This window comes from Saccostrea echinata, unplaced genomic scaffold (assembly GCF_033153115.1).
Source record: "Saccostrea echinata isolate AGI-Se365-2 ecotype Australia unplaced genomic scaffold, CSIRO_AGI_Sech_v1 ptg000062l, whole genome shotgun sequence".
Classification (NCBI taxonomy): Eukaryota; Metazoa; Mollusca; class Bivalvia; order Ostreida; family Ostreidae; genus Saccostrea; species Saccostrea echinata.
In genome coordinates, this window is record NW_026889811.1 from 2,671,450 (window position 1) to 2,696,500 (window position 25,051).

The 25,051-nt window shown below is 33.7% G+C and overlaps 2 protein-coding genes across 2 annotated transcripts; one reads left to right on the top strand and one right to left on the bottom strand.

Annotated features, from left to right (window-relative positions):
- Positions 1-401: 401 nt before the first annotated feature.
- Positions 402-6,686, bottom strand: LOC133175229 (heat shock factor-binding protein 1-like). The gene is made up of 3 exons (XM_061310337.1): positions 6,529-6,686; positions 1,040-1,106; positions 402-844 (listed from the first exon to the last, which is right to left on the bottom strand). Exons 1-3 carry the CDS (start codon positions 6,598-6,600, stop codon positions 759-761), a joined length of 225 nt encoding a protein of 74 aa, XP_061166321.1. The 5' UTR covers positions 6,601-6,686; the 3' UTR covers positions 402-758.
- A 534-nt stretch (positions 6,687-7,220) lies between these two features.
- LOC133175562 (large ribosomal subunit protein mL38-like) lies at positions 7,221-23,124 on the top strand. Its single transcript, XM_061310682.1, has 8 exons — positions 7,221-7,397; positions 13,691-13,834; positions 14,775-14,983; positions 16,545-16,663; positions 18,958-19,116; positions 19,720-19,856; positions 21,962-22,049; positions 22,870-23,124. Exons 1-8 carry the CDS (start codon positions 7,232-7,234, stop codon positions 23,075-23,077), a joined length of 1,230 nt encoding a protein of 409 aa, XP_061166666.1. The 5' UTR covers positions 7,221-7,231; the 3' UTR covers positions 23,078-23,124.
- Positions 23,125-25,051: the final 1,927 nt, after the last annotated feature.

Here is a 25,051-nt window from a genome sequence, read left to right on the forward strand (position 1 = left end):
TGCAGGGATCCCTGGTTCGAATCCCAGTCCAGCCATACATTTTCTCCTTTCCTGTTACAGATTTGGTGCCATTGACCACTCCTGGACTTGCAGGTGAAAGTCCTGCCAGGGGATAATAAGAACTTGGGTTGTGTCTTCAAGGGCGAAGACAATTTAAGGAGTCAGGAATGTAATGGTTTGTGCCTTTGATATTGGCCTGGGTAGCTCAGTTGGTAGAGCACCTGACTAGTGATGCAGGGGTCCCGGGTTCGATTCCCGGTCCAGCCATACATTTTCTCCTTTCCTGTTACACCAGTGTATTTAGTTGTCTGTCAGTCTGTGTCTTAACTGCCAGATAAACCTTGGTCATAAAGTCTGGTGAGCATAAATTCTAACAAATATAAAAATAACAAAGCTGTATATAAAACTATAATATATTTGTGATACATGAATAAAACACAAAATGGAATAAATAATATTACACTTATCACAATGGTCAGAACAAGTCAAGAGAAATTTTCCATCAATGATCGATTGTATAGCTCTCACTGAACTATTAATGCAATTAAAAGCCTGCAGGTTGTGGAAATTATGCTGACACAGTACATGTATACCAAAATCTTATAATGTCAAATGTACTTATTTTTCAAAACATTATTGCATTCATAATTTTTTGTTCCATTCGTTCAGGAAGATGAACTAATGGTAGGTGCAGAAACACTGATCACTAAGGCACACATCTAAAACCACACAGAAAATACTGATGGAATGCTGGGATACTAGGCGCGATCTTCCACTCCTGCCTGCGTCATTAGGTCAGCAATGTTCTTCTCCAAATCATCAATGCGGTTCCCCATTTCATCAAGTAAAAGTGTTAAGGAAAACTACGCAAGACATTCATCATTTCTTACTATATATAATATATAATTACATGTATAATATGTGAATGAGAATTTCAAGAACATGGAATATTCTGTATGGGGAAAAGATCAGTTTTACAACATCAGTTTCAATGAAACTTAAATATTTTTGGTATTTATAGAATTTTTGTGAAGGATATTCCTATTGATAATCTGGTCAGACATTCCCTGGAATTTATCCTGCATCTGTTGTAGGAGGTTTTGGACCTGTCAAAAAAAAAAAAAACTTCTTGTAGAACTAAATCATTAAATAGATGCATTTAACTCTTAATGACATTGATTTTATACTTTATTTTCTAGATGCAAAACTTTCTAGTTTTCAGGGGATTATTAACTGTTTTTTTTTTTTTAATATTAAAAATAATAACAGTAAAAAAAACCCTCTGCTAGTAGTGCATTAATCTTTCTGTATCTAGATTCTGATTGTTATGATATTTTTTTTACAAAACCAATATGGAATAATCAGTAGAATCAACACAGAAAAAAGACACAGTCCTGAAATCTCTGTCTGATCAATAACAACTCATAAGTTATTCAGAATTCATGCTATCAACTTGTACGTTTATTGTAAAAAATCACCCCGTACCAATATTGCCTCCATGGTTACAATGTTAAGACATATGAATTAAATATGTGTATATCAAATACTTAGTAATTTTAAGTACCTGTAATCAACACTGGAAAAAATAGAGGACTTAACATCTTGTTTAAATAATTCAGAAACAAGACATTCTGAACAATACTTTCCAATTATAAATCACAAGGGATTTGAGCCTTCCTTCTTAGGAATCAAGAGAAAGTGCAAGTGTGGACAAGTATAATAAATGTTGAGCCATTATAATGGAGAAAAGTCTTAATGCAGGGGATTGTATACTTTAAGGTGCATTTAAATCCTCCAGCCCTTATCAAGAAACTTATCAAATATGTAATATATCTGATCATTTATTAAACTGTTTAAAATAACATGTTTAAATATTCAGAATGGTAAAGTAGAAAGATTTTTATCTTCAAAGCGATTTAGGTTCTGTGATAAAGGTTTATTGTTCACTTTAAATGTCTGCTGTAATGTTATGTTTCATTTTATTTCTTCAGATCGAGCCCTTGATCAAATTTTCTTGTGTCAATATTAATGGCAATTCCATGACAAATTTACAATTAAAAGTGTTATAAGTTACTTGGACACAAAGCTGACTACTCAGCATATTTAGGCAGAAAACAAAAAATGTAAAATTAGCAACATGCCAACATCAGCACTATAATAATAAAATCAAAATTTACAATGACTGAATTAAAGTATAATTATAGATCCTATATATGCATTCTCTAAAAATTCTTTTCTTCTGCAAAGAATATTTAAAGGAAAAAAAGTTGCTTCTTTGTAAACTTTTTAATCAGAAGAGAACATTCTGCAGTCTTTTACATATGTAGCTATAAAAATACGATGTTTAAAAATCTTCAAGCCATGGGTATCTTATGATTTTCTTGTTTTTATCCTTGGACACCTCAAATATAGCCTTAATGTATATATATTTACAGGTAACCCCAAACTGTTATACTGAGGGCTACAATGCAATAAACTTGATCAAAAGTGTATACAGTGGAGCCATGACTTGTTTATCTGGATGCTTCATTAGTCCAGACGATTTGCTTGGGAGCACGAGTATCCAGAGAAATGTGTCTTGACTGTTTTCAGAAATAGTGTTGAATACCAACAACTCATAACAATACTGACAAGTATATACTGGTAGATATATATTATATATATATATAAATTCTGTGATTTTAAGAGAATTAAAAATTGCTACTACAAGGTCATACTGAAGGTTCTAATCCAATAAACAATATAAGGGAAACTGTGACAACACTTTAACAGGATAGTTGAAAATTATTACTTAGCTTACTAGATATACACAGGAGTTCGCTATTTTATCAATAAAGTCAATAAAAATCACTGGATTGACCAAGCCATGAGCTATGCATTAGCATAGAAAATGCTAACACATACCTCATGGCTTGGTCAATCCAGTGATTTCTATTGACTTTATTGATAAAATTGCGGACTCCTTTGCTAGATAATAAAAGAGTAGAGTAAGGAACAACAGCAAAGCAGTGGAAATACCAAATGCAACAAGAGGCCCAAGGGCCTTAACGGTCACCTGAGTATAATACAACAATTTAGAGAATCCATAGAGTATAAAATGAACTGAAAAGTGAAGCTTTGTTGCCCAAAAGCAAGAAAAATAGGGTGATCAGGTTCAACAAAATAATTAGTCTAGTGTTCATTAACAGTTCATGAATTAGGTTCTAATCTGTTCCCCATTTATCACTATCACCATACAGTATATTAACAAACTATCAATGCTTCTGTACTATTTTAATTCCCTGTTGAAATCTCTTACATTGGACTCTCTTGGTCTTTGATGAACATTGAATAAGACAAGTTATTTTTGTCTCATTTTTATTTATCTATTACTTACAAGTCTACCTGATCATTAAAACTATGAAAGTACTTTTTGTATTATACAATAAAAAATCTTGCAAAATTCTCTTATTCTATTAACCTTTCAAGTACATTATTTACAGTGACTAATTATCAAAAGTAAATGGCAAAGGGGAATAACTCCCCTCAGTAGAATACAAATTAATAGAGCCCTGGCCAGGACCAGAACACTTGACAAAATGGCCCAGATGTTCAAAAATATTTATTAAACTTTTACTCTTTTTGCCTCTGATATGCCCAGGTGCAGAGAAGATTTTCAAAGAAATAATGCAGTTTTTACTACAGATTCACTACATTATCAATAGAGCCCCCCAGCCCCCCCCCCCCCCTACCTCCCATCCCCACCGAGAAACACCAGAGTCTCTCACCCTGGGACCAGAAGTTTATTCATCATACATGTAAGTAATCACTTTGTTTATCTGATTAACACTAAGGAGCAGACAGGATTATTTAACAGAATTAATGTATTTTCACTACATTATCAAGAGCCCCACCCTTACACCAGCACATCTGACCCAGGGGTCATGCAATTCACTACTCTGGAAGAAGTAATCATGCTCATCATAACTATACACTTAGCTTCTTTGCTTTTTAACCAGAAGCAGAAAAGAATATTTTCAGAGAAATTTTGCTTTTTCACTATATAATCAATAGAGCCCCCCCCCCCTTTTCACCAGAACCCTTGACCCTGGGGCCATGAAATTCACAATTTTGGAAGGGGCATACTTGCGTATCATAACAATGTACTAATAGTTTGTTTAAATAATACCCAGGCGCAGAGAAGAAGATTTTTAAAGAAATAATTCACCTTCACTATAGGATATATATGGCCCCGCCCTAGCACCAGAACCCCTGTACCTGGGGCCATGAATTTCATAATTTGGAAGAAGCATCCTTGCTTATCATAACAATGTACTTAATTTGTTTAAATAATACCCAGGAGTAGAGAAGATTTTTAAAGCATTAATGCATTTTCACTATATAATAAATAGAGCCCCACCCTAACACCAGAACCCCTGATCCAGGGTCCATGAAATTCACAATTTTGGAAGAGGCATCCTTGCTTATCATAACTATGTATTTAATTTGTTTAAATAATACCCAGGAGTAGAGAAGATTTTTAAAGCATTAATGCATTTTCACTATATGATTTATATAGCCCAGCCCTAGCACCAGAACTCTTGACCCTGGAGCCATGAATTTCACAATTTTGGTAGAGTCACCCTTGCTTATCATAACTATGTATTCAATTTGTTTCAATAATACCCAGGAGTAGAGAAGAAGATTTTCAAAGAAATAATGCACTTTCACTATATGATTTATATAGCCCCGCCCTAACACCAGAACCCCTGCCCCTGGGGCTATGAATTTCACAATTTTGGTAGAGTCACTCTTGCTTATCATAACTATGTATTCAATTTGTTTAAATGATACCCAGGAGTAGAGAAGAAGATTTTCAAAGAAATAATGCACTTTCACTATATGACCTATATAGCCCCGCCCTAGCACCAGAACCCCTGACCCTGGGGCCATGAATTTCACAATTTTGAAAGAGGCATCCTTGATTATCATAACTATGTATTTAATATGTTTCAATAATACCCAGGAGTAGAGAAGAAGATTTTCAAAGGATTAATGCATTTTCACTATATAATCAATAGAGCCCCACCCTTACACCAGAACCCCTGACCCAGGGGCCATAAAATTCACAATTTTGAAAGAGGCACTCTTGCTCATCATAACTATGTACTTAGTTACTGAATTTAATACCCAGGAGCAGAGAAGAAGATTTTCAAAGGATTAATGCATTGTCACTATATAATCAATAGAGCCCCGCCCTAACACCAGAACCCCTGACCCTGGGGTCATGAATTTCACAATTTTGAAAGAGGTACTCTTACTCATTATAACTATATACTTAGTTAGTTTATTTAATACCCAGGAGCAGAGAAGAAGATTTTCAATGAATTAATGCATTTTCACTATATGATCAATAGAGCCCCACCCTAACACCAGAACCCCTGCCCCTGGGGCCATGAATTTCACAATTTTGGTAGAGGTACTCTTACTCATCATTACTATATACTTAGTTAGTTTATTTAATACCCAGGAGCAGAGAAGAAGATTTCCAAAGAACTAATGCATTTTCACTATATAATCAATAGAGCCCCACCCTAACACCAGAACCCCTGCCCCTGGGGCCATGAATTTCACAATTTTGGAAGAGTCACTCTTACTCATCATAACTATATACTTAGTTAGTTTATTTAATACCCAGGAGCAGAGAAGAAGATTTTCAAAGAAATAATGCACTTTCACTATATGATCTATATAGCCCCGCCCTAGCACCAGAACCCGACCCTGGGGCCATGAATTTCACAATTTTGGTAGAGGACTCAATGCTTATCACAATGATGCCAACAGTTTGACTGCTTGATGTCCAGGAGTAAAGAAGAAGATTTTTAAAGATTGCATTAATTTTGGTGGTTTTAGCCCCACCCCTCAGGCCCCAGGGGGGCAGGGACCATGAAATTCACAATTTTTGTTCCCCTTCACCCATAGATGCTATATGCCAAATTTAGTTGAAATTGGTTGAGCGGTTTCAGAGAAGAAGCTAAAAATGTTCAAATGTTAACGCACATCGCACGACGCACGTCGCACGACGCACGACGACGGACAAAAACGGATAGCAATAGGTCACCTGAGTGACTCAGGTGACCTAAAAACAGACCAATACAAGAACTCATTTTTTGCAATTGACTGGAACCACCTAGAAGAGGAAGTTGTCCGCGCCCCAAAGCTAGAGAGCTTCAAGTCTGTGCTACAACAACGTCGCGACTAAATACGTCCTCCTCCCATCACATTAAAGCCCAAGAGGATGCTGTGACGTATAGATACAGATACAGAGTAATAATTGAAAACAATATTCTGTACTTAGAAGTCCAAATTGATTGCATCAATCCAAGCGAAAAAAAAAAATACAGCTTAAGCTTAAATAAATATATCATAAATTAAATTATTCATATGTGTGCTTGAAAAAATAATAATTTGATAAAATATCTTATCAGTGATGTTCAAGTCTGAACTTGTATATGCATGCATCAAATAATAAAAGCATGGTTCACTTACAAATTGCGTTAAATCCTGAATATTCTTTGGATCAGCACTATTAGTGATGTAATCTTTGCCAGTATCTGCCATTTTGATTCACTTTATAAAAACACTAGATGCAAGGTTCTAATCTCAAAAGGCTGACAGGATTCCTTCGATGGTCTGGTGCCCTTCCCACAATTCCGTTCCCGCACTTTCGCCGGATGTGTCGATTTACCCAAATGGATCCAAATGGAAATCAAATGAATCCAAATGAAATATTAAACACATATTATCGTATTCTCAAGTTGTTACTTATTGAAAATGATGAAAATAATGAACTTGCAAATGGAGAATATTGAATTTTTCTATTTTTATAATACGAAATTGAAGTATTTCATTTGAAAGTTTACATAGTTTTCATGGCCGTAGGAACCGGGGGGCACGGGGCCTTTGCCCCCCCCCCCCCCCATAATTTTGCCAATATATAGAATACTAAAAAAAAATAATTAATTCGTATTTTAAAATAAAATATTAGAAATGAATAATTAATATTTTGCATTTGTAAGTTCATTATTTTAAATAAGTAAAACTTGATAATATGAACATATATATTTAATATTCCATTCGGTTTCCTTTGGGTATCCATTTGGGGGAATCCGTTTGGGGTCCATTTGGGTAAATCGACGTGCCGCTCTCGCCTCTTTCTGTAGTTAGCCGAGGATTGCCGATTGTTGAAAAAATGGCTGCGTCCATGGCAAATGGAATGAAAAACAGTTTTATAAAATCCCTTTTAAACAGCGAAGGTTCGCATCGATTAACAAATGTAAGGTATGCAACAGGTTTACGATTAAGAAGAAGTGGGAAACTACCAGGAGTTGCAAGGACATTTGAACAGAGATTAGAAGGTGAAAATCAATCAGTTTTTTCTTTCATTTCGAATTTTCTCAGGAACAACCTTGTGTTACTTAAAAGTACAACGATAGTTAAGGAATTTGAAGCTCTAAATACCAGTGAGAAATGTTTTGTGGACTTATATATATATATATATATATATATATATATATATATATATATATATATATATATATATATATATATATATATATATATATATATATATATATATATATATAACGGTGTTTATACTCTATTTATTATTTATTTATAATGTGATAGTCTAACGTGGTTGTAAATGCTTGCAAATTTGTATCCTTTATTTTTATTCATTCTGATATTTTAAATTATGATTGTAAATCCGTCAATACTGTTTGTTAGACATGCCTTTTATCTGAATAAACATAATAAGATAATAATTAATCAGGTCCGGCACAATGTCTTGATTTAGCTGTATAGCTTGATTTAGCTATATAACTTTATTAAGCTATTCAGAATAGCTTGATTTAGCTATTTTATCACATTTTTTCTCAGATGTGTTATTTTCCCAGCATGCACAAAAAGTTGCAACTTGGTTCAGTGATAATATTCAACTTGAACTCTTATGAAAATAATGCATGTAAAAATCACTCATCAAATTGCGTCTCCTTAAGAGACTTTGTACTCAAAGTTCTAAAAGTTTTGGGGCTATATAAAGCAATTGATACAGTTGCTTCTCAAATTGAATTATAAAGGAGGCCATATGTGGTCAACAAGATAATTAATTGGTAATAATTCAGTACAATGAGAAGCAATCATACTTATCCACACCTCAACGCACACAAGGTAGTGTACAGTTACCCAAACAATGGAAATTCATCTTTTGTTTAAAAGTATTCAAATCCTGCAATGTAAAATCTTTGATTTTGAATGATTGTTGTTTTGATAGCCCATAGTACATATATGAATATTAAAATCCTTGCGACTTTTTGTGTATTTTGTACGAATAACATTTTCTTTGAAAAACTGCATTTAAATAGCTTTATCAAGCTATTTTGAATAGCTTAATAAAGGTATATAACTATTTCAAGCTATATAGCTTAATCAAGAGATTGTGCTGGACCTGTTTTAAAATATGCTGGCAATGTGACCATTGGGGCGAGTGCTGCACAGTTGTGTATTAGTCTTGACTAAGTTCTGCCTCTTCAAACCACACGAAACATTTGGAACGTCTAGACTGTGACATCACATGATATCAAATGTTAGCTGCATCTTCATGAACAAAGTTTGAAAAATGCATAATTTTATCAAAGAATCTTCTCTGTATCTAATCTATCTTTATGCAATGTCCATTATAAATCAAGGTGATTTTTTTTTGTATGTGAATCTAAAATTTTTGTTATTGCAAAAAACAAAGTTAGCAGCAAGATGCATTTGCTTTGCACTGTGGGTCTCAAGGTAACAAAAAAAATTCATTTGGATCAATGTGTAAAATCTGAATTTTTTCTTCATCTAGACGTTGTTGTTAGAGCTTGCAATGCGAGTATATTTACTTTATTTTCAACATAGCGCACTGGTCAGTTTTATCTAAGCAAAATGTTCAAAAACAATGAAGTATTAGTGATCACATTTCACTGTTAACTAAAGTTGCAAATAATGTTTTCAATTAGTTAATCTTAGTCTAACATGTTTTATGGTTTGACCATGGGGCTGAGCACAGTTGTACATATACCATGAAAACCTTTACACAGCTTACACTTTAACTTTGATCCACCTCCTCAAACTTCAAACAGCATGAGACACAGTCTAGATGACGTATGGCATGGTATGTTAGTTGCATTTCCATAACACAGTCGAAATAGGACAAGTGCATTTTTAGCTCTTCTGGTCAGAGACGAGAGGAGCTTATGTGATAATAAGGTTTCCATCATCCGTCTGTGTCTTTCTGTACATGTGTCTGTCTGTAAACAATTTTTTCAAAGCGCTATTCCTCCTACAGTTTTGGTCTGATTTCAGTATAACTTGGCACACAAGTACAATGTAAACTACAATAAGATACATAATTCTTTATATCAGTTTTTGATTTTGATGAATGGTGTTGCCATGGTCACTAAAAATAGAAATTTCTACACTTTCAAAATGCTATACCTTTTACAGTTGTGGCCTGATTTCAATATATAACTTGGCACAAAGTAGATTACACTAAGATACATGATTTTACGGTTTTTGATTTCAATAAAAGGTGTTGCCATGGTTAGTAGAAATTGAAATTTCTGTGAAATACTTCCAAAACGCTACTCCTCCTAGAGTTTTGGTCTGATTTCAATATAACCTGTTACACAAGTAGACTACACTAAGATACATAATTCTGTGTATCAGTTTTTAATTTTGATGAACGATTTTGCATGGTTACTAACATCTTCGCTAGCCAAGGGTTTCTGGATACGCTACTCTCCTCATAAGCCCTTGGCATACGGTGTTAAAAAAAGTTGGGATTTTTTTCTCAAGTTGTGATTGGAGTTGATCGACATCGTTCGACCAATCAGCAATTGTTTTTTGTAAATGACGATATTTGCATTCGGGATATATCTTGACTCTTTAATATCGGTAATGTAAAACGCAAGTAAACAATGATCCGTAAATTAACATTCCATTCTACACTGTTCTATGAATAGCTATATGGTGTCATCCAATATCTAAAGCTACGTGCAAAATATGATTAAGAATCTATACTGAAGATGTAGATTTGCATTTTTACATGTTTAAATAACAAATTAACATAACTCAATACATGTACCTTCTTGTTAATTATTCTTTAAATTTTTTTTTTTTAAATACGCTTTTTTATTTCTGTCGATGATGCAATCTGTGCGTACCTGGTAAGAATCATGATCACGTGACAAAAACAATCCCGTCTTTTGTCAGCACAGTATGCCAAGGGTTTATGAGGAGAGTAGCATATCAGAAACCCTTGGCTAGCGAAGATGGGTTACTAAAAATAGAATTTTCTGTGAGATACTTTCAAAATGTTACTCCTCCTACAGTTATGGTCTGATTTCAATTTTACTTGGCACACAAGTAGACTACACTGAGATACATAATTCTGTATATCAGTTTCTTCTTTGAAGTACTTTCAAAACACTACTCGTCCTACAGTTTGGTCTGAATTAATAATTAGGCATGCAAATAGACTACACCGAGATACACAATTGTCTTGATGAATGATGTTGCCATGGTTTCTAAAAATAGTAATATCTGTAAAATTCTTCAAAAGGCTACCCCTCCTACAAATTTAGTCTGATCTTAGTCTGATTGCAATAAGTCTTGCAACAAAAAGAGACATAACCAAGGATCATTTTTCTTTTTATTGCTGTTGCAAAGTTTCAAGTCCAAGTGCTATTTTTGTCTTCCTTTATTATAAGTATAAACCAGTAGAGCTTCAGTCTTGTCCGAGACTTCTGGTTTTAAAGGAAGTTTGTAGAGTAGATGCAATTACTTTTGTTTCTTTTAAGCTGTCTGCAAGAAGTAAATAAAGTGCCTCACCACAGCATGATACGCCCGTCAAATATTGACGTTCATAAACAGTTTAGGGTGCTAGAAAATCATGTCAACCTTAATTCAAAGATTTCCATGATTTTTCCATTCCTTATAATATTTGATGTTTATACATTTCCTGTAGTGCAGGCACTAATTATAATAAATTTCTCAACTGGTTGTGTTAGACCTTGACAAATGCCCATCTGCTCCCCCCCCCCCCCCAATCTTTTATATTTATTTGATATTTTCAAAAAATTAAATAAAAAATTTGTATTAAACAATATCAAAATAGTCTTAACAATTTAATCTATACCAAATTAATTTTGAAAATAAAAGGCTGGCCATCAAATGACATATGCTATAAATTGACAAGCAGTTTTTCTGTCTAATTCCCAAAGGATACAGATAAGAGCTGCTTGATCAGAGATGCTCTAACAGAAATGATTGAGACAGCTAGCCTTCCTATACACTGAACTCATTAATCTTTAACTGGATGCATGTCCATTCATTACTCCCAAGGGATGAATGGATCAGCACTATCTGCTTTAATAGTCTGTATTGTAATAAAAATGCATATTTATGTCATTCCCTTGAAAACAGAGATTTTTTTAACTTGTTACAAAGATTTATAAAAAGAAGGAAAAAACTGTGTAAACTAGATGCAATATTTTTAATAAGGTTACTGCATGACTCTTAGATTTGTAGGAACTATCTACCATAAAACATTTTTTTTTAAAAATACTTGATGATTTCTTTGAGATTTAATGTCAGACTGGTTTTAAGCTGCAGTTCATATTGACAAACAGACAACCCAACATCCTGATTCCAATATCCCCCCCCCCATATATTATACAATATCAAATTAGTTTATTATACAAAATCAAGCTAGTTTTAATTACTTTTCACCAAATTCATTTTAAAAGTCAAAAGGCTAGCCAACTAGATTCATTTAATTCCTTTGCCTAGTTCCCAGGAGATACAGATAACACCTGCTTGATCAGAGATGCTCTACCAGTTAGTTCCTCACACTAAACTTATTAATTTCTCTCTAATTTGACATGCAATTTTCTGTTATCAAATTCTCCTTGACCAGTGCTTGATAATTACACCCATGGGAGAGGTGGAATTTCTCTTGTACATTACATTTGTTATAGATTGCTGTAAAGTATATAATGAAAAAAATAAGTATTTTCTTGATTTCACATGTTTTTAATAAGGATACTGCAACATTCTTATATTTTTGGGGATTGTGTAATTTAATAGTATAGAGACACAGTTTTTTTTTCAAAAATTTCACTAAATTAAAGGTCACAGTGACCTTGAAATAGGTTGCGACACACCTTCTACCTAAGATGCATAAATTAATCAAGTTTGATGATTTTAAGTCTAATAGTTTTCTAGTTATGAGCTGGACAGGATTTTTCCATATTTGGCCATAGCATCTAAATTAAAGGTCAGAGCAACTTACTTTTAATGCGCGACACACCTTCTACCCAAGACGTATCAGCTGAAAAAGTTTGATAATTCTAGGCCTAATAGTATTAAAGTTATGAGCCGGACACGAAAAAGCTAACAGACGGACGGACGGACATGAAGGCTATAACATAATACGTCCCGTCTTAAGACGGGCGTATAATAATCAAGATAACTGTGGGACTGTAATATTCACCATTATGGCATGGAATACTGATAGTAAAAGAATTCTGGAAAGGTTTCACACAAAAATTTGCTTGACAAATACAGATTTTAGTTCAAATTTTCTCTGTTCTTACACGTTAGCCTATTTGCCAATTTATAGTAAGTATGCTATAGAAAACATCGTTACCTATTTTCTGCTTGTGCCGGACCCTCGGAGTGAGTAATAATGTCAGATGACTTTTTAGCTGACCTGAGCCAAAGGCTCAAGTGAGCTTTTCTGATCAAAATTTGCCAGTTGTGTGTCATCGATGTAAACTTTTCATAATTTCATCTTCTTCTCCAGAACTACTAGGCCAATTTCACCCAAACTTGGCACATAGTATCCTTGGATAAAGGGGATTGAAATTTATACAAATGAAGGGCCATGTCCACTTCCAAGGGGAGATAATTATGAATGAGTGAAAAATTAATGGCATCTTTTAAAATCTTCTACTCAAGAATCACTGGGCTAGGAAAGATGTAACTCATGTGGAATCATCCTCAGGTAGTGTAGATTCAAGTTTGCTCAAATCATGACCCCCGGGGGTAGGATGGGACCACAATGGACAATCAAAATTTTTACATAGGAATATATAGGAGAAATCTTTACAAATCTTCTCAAGAACAGCAAAGCCATGATTGGTCATATTTATATGGAAGCATCCTCATGGTTGTGTAGATTCAAGTTTGTTCAAATCATGACCCTGAGGCTTTGTACTGCATGATGTTCGAAACTTACTTAATTTTTTGTTTCGAAATTTAACAAAAGACATAATAACTGTTATTTCACTCTCTTCTGTTTGGCAAGTTGACAACTATGTATGAAAGGGCAGACCACTGTAAGAGCAATATTTAGAGCTTCCTTAAATTTTATTGACACACTGCAAATAGCCAAGAATTATATGCTACATATGATAAGATTTTCATTTTTAGATATGATAAGAAATCTATTTACTTGTTTTCACTGTAGATTGTGGTTGCTATATCTTTACCCGCTGACATGTGCACATGTTGTCGCTGACATGTGCACATGTTGTCTGTGGAGTTGTATCGCTGTTATACAAGAATTTTATTTGATTGTAGAGTTTGATTGTAAAGTTTTATGTTGCAGACATGAAATTGACAAAACAAGCCAAGCCTCCCAATGTCAACATTGGTTTTCCATTAACAAAAAATAGTTTGATAGAAGAACAAACTAAAGCTGTGATAAAGAAAAAGAGAAGACAGTTACTGGCCATAGTTCAAGATGGAAAATGTAGGTCTTTGGTAGTGTTTGTCCATACATGGTTTATGCTTCCACAATCTAATTAAAATTAGATGTTCTAAATCCGCTACAGCTTCTCAAACATCAAACAACATCCCATTCGGGGTAAAGTCAGAACGACCTTTGGATTACCCAATGAAATCGCCGTCCTCGAAATCTTGGTTTAATATAGTTCAGATGCATTTCTTTTTTTACTGCCAAACCTAAACGCCCGAGGGGTTTTGTAGTAAATAAAATATGCATGGTAAAGATGAATGTGATGTGCGGGATATATAGACATATATGCCTAGTTTGTGCATTTTCGTTTGCGTTATTCAGGTAAGAATGCCAGATTGGTGGACTATACATTCAATTTATACCAACATTACTTTAATTCAACGTAAGACAGTTTACTGAGCATCAATATTATTTTGATGCAGCTGTGGAACTAATTTTAGAATCATATACAGAAGCTTGAATCTGATTGGCCAAAATTTTTATGTTTATTCATAATCGTAAGGTCTCTCTGATGTGACCCCGAATGGGATGTTGTTAGATGTTTGAGAAGTGGTAGCGGATTTGGAACATCTAATTTTAATTAGATTGATGCTTCCTTAATATAATCACATACATTTCTAAATTTCTTGTTAATTTGAACATTACTGGGTTAATTCTAAGGTTTGGCAATGTTATTTTGAATATTAAATACATATCAATTTTATAATAAAAAAATACATATTACTTAATATACAAAAAATAGAATTTATAGCTTTAGATTTTTATAAATAAATACATGTATATGTCTTCTTGTGATTTTTTTTCCTTGTTATCTATTTTTTTATGCTCACATTTCCATTTTCGAACTGGTAAAAATATAAGTAATTGTAAATCTACAAAGCAGCACTTAAAATTAATTGTTCCATTACGTATTTTTGTTTGTTTTTTTTTTAAGTAAAAATTGACCTGGACAAAGTGGATGAAGAATCTTGGAACACAAACAAACAGGAGCAGCTACACCGACTTACAGAGCATTATGGTATATTTCGAGATTTGTTTGGAGGAGCTTATTTTTACCCACATGTCAACTTGGACGTAAGCTATGATATTCCTGATGACTATGAATTACCAGTGTATCATGGAAACAGGATTGAACCCTCTCAGGCAAGTCATAGAGTTTGAATAGGATTGATCAGATAAAAAATTATGCCCTGCAGTTGCTATACCTTCAATTCTGATTTGTATATGAACTGAATATTTTTATGGTGCATCATTGAACAATTGGAATTGGATACAAGTTCCTTAACTTGGGACATATTCTCCATTCTCATCATTTCGCAGGTTCCATTGTATCGCGGTATTTTCCAAAAATTAAGATACATAACACATATCCTTTTTGTTAATGTTCTGTCTGTCTTTCATCTGATTTTTGACTTGTGTGATAATAAAAAAGTATGGAACGCATGTTGGAGAAAGATTTATTCAAATATAGAGTCATCCTCACAATGTCAAGGTTTTGTGATTTCGGAACTCCACACAAACCCTTGACATAAGTGGTTATTTAAAAGTTGGGCTTGTGGTTACACATGACGTAATGGGTAATTATAAACTAACCAATGAGAATATATATTTTTAAATCCGTCGTTATCAAATTGCCAAACTCCAGAGTATATCTTTTGTGATTGTAAGGAGGTTGATGTTCAAAAAATTAATCCCCGATGTTTTATTTAAAGTAACTAGTCACAAATCCTACAATATTGACATTTTCCATTTTAAAGATGAGTCATATTTGCTTACGAAACTTACCACAATAAAAGCTGTTTTCTGGTTGGTTCCAGTCCTAGACCAGGAACAAATGAAATAGTAGCTTTCTAGCCCAACATTTAAATAAAGACTTATGTCAAGGGTTTGTGTGGAGTTCCGAAATTACAAAACCTCGGCATTGTGAGGATGATATAGAGTAGTTTACAGACTACCATTCCCTTTCTTATTTTTCTTAGACCATTGAATATATAAACATAGTAAATAACCATAATGAAGTTCATATTTGGAAAGCCTTAAATTGTTATTATTGTTTAATTTTCGTATAGATTCACATGCTGAATTAAAAAATAAAAATTGCACTTCATGACAGTGCCAATCTTCTATGTATTTCAATACCGCGATACAAAGAGACTCTCCACTTTAGGAGGTAAATGAGACTTCTTGTTTTAAAATAAACTACAAATTAAACAAAGCAAGGTTTAAAAATAATTTGCCACTAAAAAAAAAGTTAGCTCATTCTTAGGTTTATGAATAGCATTTGATGAAAAAGTAAATTTATGGAATAATTTTTTTATGTGAAAGAAATAAGTACCTCGATATATGGAGATACTAGTATATATAGCTGCCCCACATTGTTAAAAACTGCATTCATGAAAGATCATTTTTAATTCACTTAAGTGTGCTCCAAAAACTTTTTACAGCACTAGCCCAGTGGGGTTAGTAATGACAAAACTTTACTAGCCTGCATCACTTTTTAGTAGCCCCCCCCCCCCCTTCCCAAGTGTGAAAAATAAAATGATCAAATTACTGATAGGGGACTAGAATTGCTTCTGTGGTACTCACAGTAAGTCATGATTCTGTATATTTATTTATAATGTTATTATGTGGGGATGGTACTATCATAATACAGGTAAAATAAGTGTTTATTTTCAGTTTATTATGCTTTTCATTGGCTTTCTAGACTGGCAGACCTCCAAATGTGTATTACGAGGCAGAACCTGACACTTTGTGGACATTATTAATGACTGCGCCAGACAGTCACTTACAGGACAACAACACAGAGTACCTCCATTGGCTAGTGTAAGTAAAAAACAAGATGTGTTTGTGAAACACTGGTGCCCCCGTGTGGCAACTTATAGCAAAGGGTAAACTTTCTCAAATGCAAATCAAATACTGTAAACCAACTATTATTTGCATCAACTTTTATTCATGATTCGTCAGTTTGAAATGAATCAGCGACGATTAGTTTTCCTGACTGAGGAAACATTCTCTACAAATAGAAAGCAAAATAAATGGTTCGCAGCGATTAATATTTGCGAGTTAAAGTAGGTCATATGTAAAAAATTTTGATCGTCCGTTGTGACCTAGGAGTTTGACCTACTTTTGAAAAACTTTAACCTTGGCCATAACTTTTGAACGATTGGTACTAGGGCTTTCATCCTTCACATGTGTATTCCTTGTGACAAGACCTTCCTTTGGATAACAACAACTTTGACCTTTTGGCCTTGACCTTGGAGTTTGACCTACTTTTGGAAAATCTTAACCTTGGCCATAACTTTTGAACGGCTGGTGCTAGGGCTTTCATACTTCACATATGTAATCCTTGTGACAAGACCTTCCTTTGGATACCAAAACTTTGATCTTTTGACCTTGGAGTTTGACCTACTTTTGGAAAACTTTAACCTTTGCCATAACTTTTGAACAGTTGGTGCTAGGGCTTTCATACTTCACATATTTAATCCTTGTGACAAGACCTTCCTTTGGATACCAAAACTTTGATCTTTTGACCTTGGAGTTTGACCTACTTTTGGAAAACTTTAACCTTTGCCATAACTTTTGAACAGTTGGTGCTAGGGCTTTCATACTTCACATATTTAATCCTTGTGACAAGTCCTTTCTTTGGATACCAATAACTTTGAACCTTTGACCTTGGAGTTTGACACCTTTTGAAAAACTTTAACATTGGCTATAACTTTTGAACGGTTAATGCTACTGCTTTCATACTTCACATACTTTATGAAAACAAGATGTGTTTGTGAAACACAGATGCCCCCATATGGCAACTTATAGTGAAGGTTAAACTTTCTCAAAAGCAAATCAAATATGCTGGTAACCAAAGTAAGGTCTTGTACCGAGGAATATACCTGTGAAATATGGAAGCCCTAACAGCAACCATTGAAAAGATATGGAAAAGGATAAAGTTTTTCAAAAAAGTCAAACATCAAGGTCAAATGGTCAAAATTAATGGTGCCCAAAGAAAGGTCTTCTCACAAGAAATACACCTGTGAAATACGAAAGCCTTAGCACCAACCGTTTAAAAGATATGACCAAGGTTAAAGTTTTTCAAAAGTAGGTCAAACTCCAATGCCACAGTCAAAGGGTCAAAGTTGTTGGTATCCAAAGGAAGGTCTTGTCACAAGGATTGCATATATGAAATATGAAAGCCCTAGAACCAACTGTTCCAAAGAAATGACCAAGGTTAAAGTTTTTCAAAAGTAGGTCAAGGTCAAAGGGTCAAAGTTGTTGGTATCCAAAGGAAGGTCTAGTCACAAGGATAAAACATGTGAAGTATGAAAGCAGTAGCATTAATCGTTCAAAAGTTATAGCCAATGTTAAAGTTTTTCAAAAGGTGTCAAACTCCAAGGTCAAAGGTTCAAAGTTGTTGGTATCCAAAAGAAGGTCTTGTCACAAGGATTACACATGTGAAGTATGAAAGCCCTAGCATTAACCGTTCAAAAGTTATAGCCAATGTTAAAGTTTTTTGAAAGTAGGTCAAACTCCAAGGTCAAGGTCAAAGTTGTTGGTATCCAAAGGAAGGTCTTGTCACAAGGATTACACATGTGAAGTATGAAAGCCCTAGTACCAACAGTTCAAAAGTTATGGCCAAGGTTAAAGTTTGGTAAAATTTTGTAAAACTGGGTCAAATGCCAAGGTCAAGGTCAAAAGGTCAAATATAATGGTACCCAAAGAAAGGTCTTGTCACATGGAACACACATGTAAAATATGAAAGCCATAGCTCCAACCAATCAAAAGTTATGAGCAATATTAAAGTTATTGTGGATAAACAAACAGACAGACAGATGGACGGACTGGGCAAAATCTTCGATACAGGGGCATGAAAATTTAACCTTGGTCATAACTTTTGAAGGAAACACATCTTGTTATCATAATTTTGAAACACTGTCTCTGTAATGATATTTAATATGGCAAATATTACTGTAGTAAAAGGATTACTGGTGCTTACATTGTTTTCTGAATTAAAAAAGATTAATTTTGTAATCTTCTTGTAAACAAACTCATTAACTTTTTAATTTTGAGATCTATAAATCTTATTCTTATTATTATATTTATTTTTTTATCTGTGATAATTGTAGGGGAAATATACCAGGAAATGAGATCAGCAAAGGGGAAGTACTCTGTGATTATCTGCAGGTGTTCCCTGTGAAGGGAACTGGATTCCATCGCTGTGTATTTGTTCTGTTTAAACAGGAGCAGAAAATTGACTACAGTAGTGACAGACTGAATCCAAACACGTAAGACAGTCATTCTACCAGTGTAACAGTTAAATCTTCTAATTAATCCATGCTGAATGTTCAGATAAATTAATAGATCAGAAATGACTGCAGTGTAATATGGGGTCCTGCCAGTCAGTTATCATTGCATAATTTTCCATTAGTTGTGTTGAATTTGAAATTGAAGCAATAAAAATGACAACAAGGTCATTATGGCTTCTACTTGGACGGTTGAGACCATTATGGCTCTACTTGGTTGAGACCAAATTTACTTTTTTTTTCCCTGAATTTCATTATGCTAAATGTTCATGATAAAGTTCTAATTTTCACACTCGGAGAAGAGTGAAATGTTTGTACTTTCTTTGAAAAATCCAGACTGAGATTTTTATAAACTTGATATCAGTTAGTGTGTGTTTTTTTGTGTATAAGTAGGTTTTTGAAAGATATGGGGAAGCTAAACAGAGAAAAAAACTTGGAATTGCCTAAGGCATATGGGCCTTTTGGAATTTTTCTTGAAGTACTTGTCTGTTACACATCCACTACTGTAATATTTTATTTTTGTAACACTAGCTTGAATATAGGAATATTTCATGATAAAGCAAAAGTATATGCCTATTTTCACAGGTGCTCTTTAAGGGAAAGGTCATTCAAAACCTTTGACTTTTATGAAAAACATCAAGATCATATCACACCAGCTGGGATTAGTTTTTTCCAGTGTCAGCATGATGAAAGTGTTCGAGATGTTTTCTGGAATAAGCTTGGTAAGTTACATGACCCTCATTTAAAGAAAAGTGTATATATATATTTTTATTACATTTTCAACATTGAAATACTGTGATTTATTTATTGAATAAAAGTGATATTCTCTCACAGTGTGAAAGGATACCAAAAATATTCTCTCACAGTGTGAAAGGATATCAAAGTAAGTAAAAAATAATTTCTGGTCTGTCATAAGAGATAGTAACTAAGCATCTTGATAGAGCTAAAACTGCAAATTTCTTCCTAAATATGTTGCTAAAATCCATGCTATGTAATGTTTTCAATCTGACACACAACTTCTAAGCTATGACGTCTCAACCGCTCAACTATGACGTCAAGCCTATGACACTGTGTTAAGAAAAGACAGAGGCAAAGGGAAAATCAAAGAAAATGTAATAAACAGAAAATTCAATGCTTTGTAGATGAATATGGAATTTATTTCACTCGTGAGACAGGATTTTTTGATATTTTCACTCGTGCTTCGCACTCGTGAAAATATCAAAAAATCCTGTCCCACTCGTGAAATAAATTCCATATTCATCTACAAAACATTGAATATCCTCTATATATTTTATATCACTTACTTTATATTGCTATGTAAAACTTTATAACCTGGGGGCACCATATTTTTCAAATTGGGTAGAGAGGTTGGTAGGGTTTTTTTTGGAATTATCTAAGACATTGATAAATGTTATTAAAATCTCAGATTTACTAGGGATGGGTATCGCCAAAAATTTCGTATCGCAATATATCACAATTTTCTCCCAAAATATCATGATAATATCATGATATTTTTACAAGCAATTTTACAATGATTTTAGATGAATATTCATAATTTTTTCCGAAAAAAATGCTGGAAAAACATAACTTCATTTTTTTCATTTTTTATTTACGTAATATCAAGAAATTTTGGATACTAGGATGCCGTTCTTTTACCGTTTTCAACATTCTTTACACTTCCTGTAATTGTAATTTGAAAGACTGAACAAAAAATGAATAATTTCTGGAATTTTTAACAATGTACCTAAATACCGGTATTTTAGTCTCCGTATCACGATACGTATCACACAATTAAAAATCACGATATACCGGTATACCGATAAAATCGCACATCCCTAATATTTACACGTTTATTCAGGGAACTTCAGGATTCTTTCCTAAATGTCATTGACGTACCGTATATACTCGCCTATAGGTAGGTCCGCCTATAAGTCGGTTGTATTTTTTAAGCTTATATTAAAGGGATTGACCCGATATAATACCAGTATTTTTATAACTCGCCTATAAGTCGGACAGGGGTTTTTGGACCAAAGTTTAACTCCCAAAAAACCGACTTATACGCGAGTATATACGGTAGTTGAGATGTTAGTAAAGTGCAGCAGAAAATAAATAAATAAAGGATTAAATAAATGAATGAATAAATAAATATATAAATAATATATAGACCAGTAAGATTTAAAAGCAATGCTGACAATCTGTATTTTTCCCAGAAAATCAAGGGGAAAAAATTAAAGTACCTGGTATTGTAAAAAGAATGATTGGGTTGGGGCAATTGGTATGAGTTGGTAGGAGTAACTCAACAGAATATTTTTAGCTCATCTGAGCTGAAAGGTCAAAGAGCTTTTCTGATCACCGGTTGTCTAGTGTCCATCTGTATACTTTTCACATTTTCGACCTCTTCTCAAGAACTACTGGGCCAATTTAAAAAGTTGGCACAAAGCATCCTTGGGTTTAGGGGATTCTAAGTTGTTCAAATGAAGGGCCAAGCCCATTCCAAGGGGAGATAATCAAGAAAAGGAAAAAAAATAGGGTGGGGTTATTAAAAAAAAATTCTGATGAAGAACCACTAGGCCAGAAAAAGTGAAACTTATATGTAAGCTTCTTCAGTATTGTAAATTCTTAATTGTTCATATCAGGGCCCCTGTCCCCTAGGGGTAGGATGGGGCCACAGTAGGGGATCAAAGTGTTTCATTGAAATGTATAGGAGAACATTGTCTTCTCAAGAACCACCGAATTAGAAAAAGACAAAATGTTTGAAATCTTCCTAGGTATGATTTTAGCTGTATGAGGGAGACACAGCTATGATAGTACTTGTAATTTATTGTAGGTATGAAGGAGCCATGTTTTGAGTTTGTATTCCCAGCTTCTTACCACCCAAAGCAGAAGAAGTTCCCACATAAACAGCCATTTGACTTGTGAGTACATTTTAACATCTCTATGTTAACTAATGTATGTCGATTTACACTTTGTATGAAACATGATGGCTACTTCTCACGAAATGAATTTTTATGCAATTGAAGATTGTTTTTGGTCTGTCATTTCATCTGTCTGTTTGTTCACAAAAACTTTAACCTTGCCCATAACTTTTGATTGATTAGAGCATTTGTCTATTTCTTGTGACAAGACCTTTCTTTGAGTGCCAACATATTTGACCTCTTGACAATGACCTTGGACATTGACCCACTTTTGCAAAATTTTACCTAACTTTAACACTGGCTATACTGTTGTATACTATGTGCATTCCTTTTAACAAGACATTCCCTTGGGTACTAGCATTTTTTATATTTCACATTTGTACTTCTTGTGACAAGACTTTCCTTCAGTTTCCAACATTTTTGACCTTTTGATCTTGAAGTGTGACCTCCTTTTGAAAAATTTTAACCTTTGCTATTAGTTAAAATTATTTGGTGCTAGGGCTTTGATATTTCACAAGTGCATTACTTGTGACAAGACATTTCCTTGCATACCAACATTTTTTGACTTCATGACCTTGACCTTGAGTTTGACCTACTTTTGAAAAACTTTAACCTTGACCATAATCTGAATGGTTTGTGCAATGGCTTTAATAATTCATAGGCATATTCCTTGTGATAATACCTTTCTTTGAGTACCAATATTTTTTGACCTCTTGACTTTGGCCCTAGAGTTTGTAGTTTAGAAACTTTAACATTGGCAATGAGCTGTCATAAAGGTCATCAGTGTTTCTTTTGACAATTGTTTTGCTATAAATTTCAGATATTTAGATCGATACAGAGACATTAAAGATATTGATGAAGAGGTCTTACGAGAGAAATTAAAATCTGTACATCCATTTAAGCCTCCCACACCTCCCCCTAAATACCCATTCTTACACTACAACGATGAGGTCAGAGGAAAACCCTCTTGGATAAAGATGAAGAGGAAACACATGTTATTGAAGAACATGCAGTGGAGGGAATCTTGATTGTAATGTTCATAAACTCTTCTCTAATAAATTTCATTTAAATACCAGGTTATCTTTTTTTTGTGATAAATGAAAAATTTGTCAACATACTTTGGGGTGAAGAAGAATTCAGTATGTATAGTTTTAAAAAATGCATAATATGAATCCCTTTTATGAACACATTGAAATCCTAGTGGTTGGGTGCCATTTTGTAATCTGTAAGCCAGTCTGGATGTTATTACAATAATAAATACTAGTACTAGGTCATCATTTTTTGCCAGAAGAACCAAATAATAGACTAAGTATATAAAACTAGTGCATATGAATATTGAAATGATAACAACTCATCTCACCTAATGCAATACTGGATGACTGTAAACTACTACATGTATTAGATCTTGCATAGATAGAATGTTCTATCGTTAAAATGATAAATGTCCTACGGACGCGAGTGAGGGCCTGTCCCGAGACACAGTTAGATTATTCTAACTAGATCTTGCAATGTAATGAATACATGTGTACTTAAAAAAATAGATGTTGTATACGGAAATGTCCAGCTGATTAAGAGAATGTTTTGCTCTGGCACTGTATAAGCATCCTTTGTTGCATTTTGTAGCAGTTTAATAAGAAGCTGAATCATCATTGTTTTTTAAGGACACTGGGGTCACAATGGTTTCTGGAGAACTCGCACTTTCTAATCTTTTGCTGGCTGTGTTGAACAAAATGCTTGCTTGATTGAGTATTAAAATTGAAGTTCATATCCATGTGAAATAATGCGTAAACAGAACAAAAAAATCTAACCCATACACCTTCAGTTATCCTAATATGTAAATGACCTTGGCTTCAACCATTGGTAGGGAATATTAGAACCAGGAAGTGAGTATTGTCAGGACCTGGTCAGAAATTCATGTCCAGCTTGTAACTTAGAATTTGCTCTTTAGGTTAGCTCAAGTTTCAACTCAGGTACAGTTTTGTAATAGCTTAAATGAGCTTTTCTGAATTGAAAATTTCTGACATGTCAGTTAGTCAAATGTAAATTTTCACATTTTCATCTCCATCAAATCCTTAGGGCTAATTTCAACCAAATTTTGCACCAAGTATGCTTGTTTGAAGGGAAGTTTCTTCAAATGGAGGGCCATGTCTTCTTTATGGGGAATTAGGATGCAGTTATCTTAATTATGCTCACTTGAAAGCTTGAAAGATCAGCTCCAGGCTACAAATTTGATATCACAGGTGCAAATCCAGGATTTTTTTCCGGGAGGGGGGTCCAGTCAAAGAAAAAAATTTCAAATCCAGAAATTTCTAGCCAAGCAAAAAAAAACACACACACACACACAACCTAAACTCCTTTCCCAAACATATCAAACCCAGAAAATTTCTTGACAAGCAAGGAAAAAAAATGTTTAAAAAAAAAGAAAAAAGAAGCTTTTTAATAACTCTACAAATTCCAACCCCTTCTCTAGATCTGCACATGTATCAAAGTTTTATGTAGTGTATATTTCATGGTTTTTTTTTTCAAATCAAGAGACAGGGGCCACAATAGGGGGTAAAAGTTTTATATTGGAATATACATGAACATGATTCTTTTTTAAAGAAATCTTTTTCTCAACATGTTTTTTTTTATTTAAAGAAATCTTTCTCTCAAGAATATCAAAGAAATTATTATTCATATATAGAAGCATCTCCCAGTAGAATGGGATCAGGTTTTATAAATGATATACTGTAAAATACTATAAAACAAAAAATAAAGGACATTTGATTTGTCAAAAATGTCATCATATTTTGTCCCTTAGACAGCCAGATGCATAATGCAAACAGGTTATTTGAAAAATAATAACTTGCATAAATTATTTCACACACAATTTTTTTAATGATACATTGTAATTTATTTAAGTTTACTTTCATATCCCAATGGGTCATTGATTTGTCTGAAATCTTAAGGTTTTTGTATTTTCCACCAATGTATATTGCATTTTGGGATTCCATTATGTAATA

Coding starts and splice junctions, on each gene's coding strand:
- LOC133175562 (XM_061310682.1), top strand. CDS start 7,232: ATGGCTGCGTCCATGGCAAATGGAATGAAAAACAGTTTTATAAAATCC. Junction 19,117..19,719: donor GACAGACTGAATCCAAACAC/GTAAGACAGTCA, acceptor CTATTTTCACAG/GTGCTCTTTAAGGGAAAGGT. Junction 19,857..21,961: donor TGTTTTCTGGAATAAGCTTG/GTAAGTTACATG, acceptor AATTTATTGTAG/GTATGAAGGAGCCATGTTTT.
- LOC133175229 (XM_061310337.1), bottom strand. CDS start 6,600: ATGGCAGATACTGGCAAAGATTACATCACTAATAGTGCTGATCCAAAG. Junction 1,107..6,528: donor TTCAGGATTTAACGCAATTT/GTAAGTGAACCA, acceptor TTTTTTTGACAG/GTCCAAAACCTCCTACAACA. Junction 845..1,039: donor TGACCAGATTATCAATAGGA/ATATCCTTCACA, acceptor TAACACTTTTAC/TTGATGAAATGGGGAACCGC.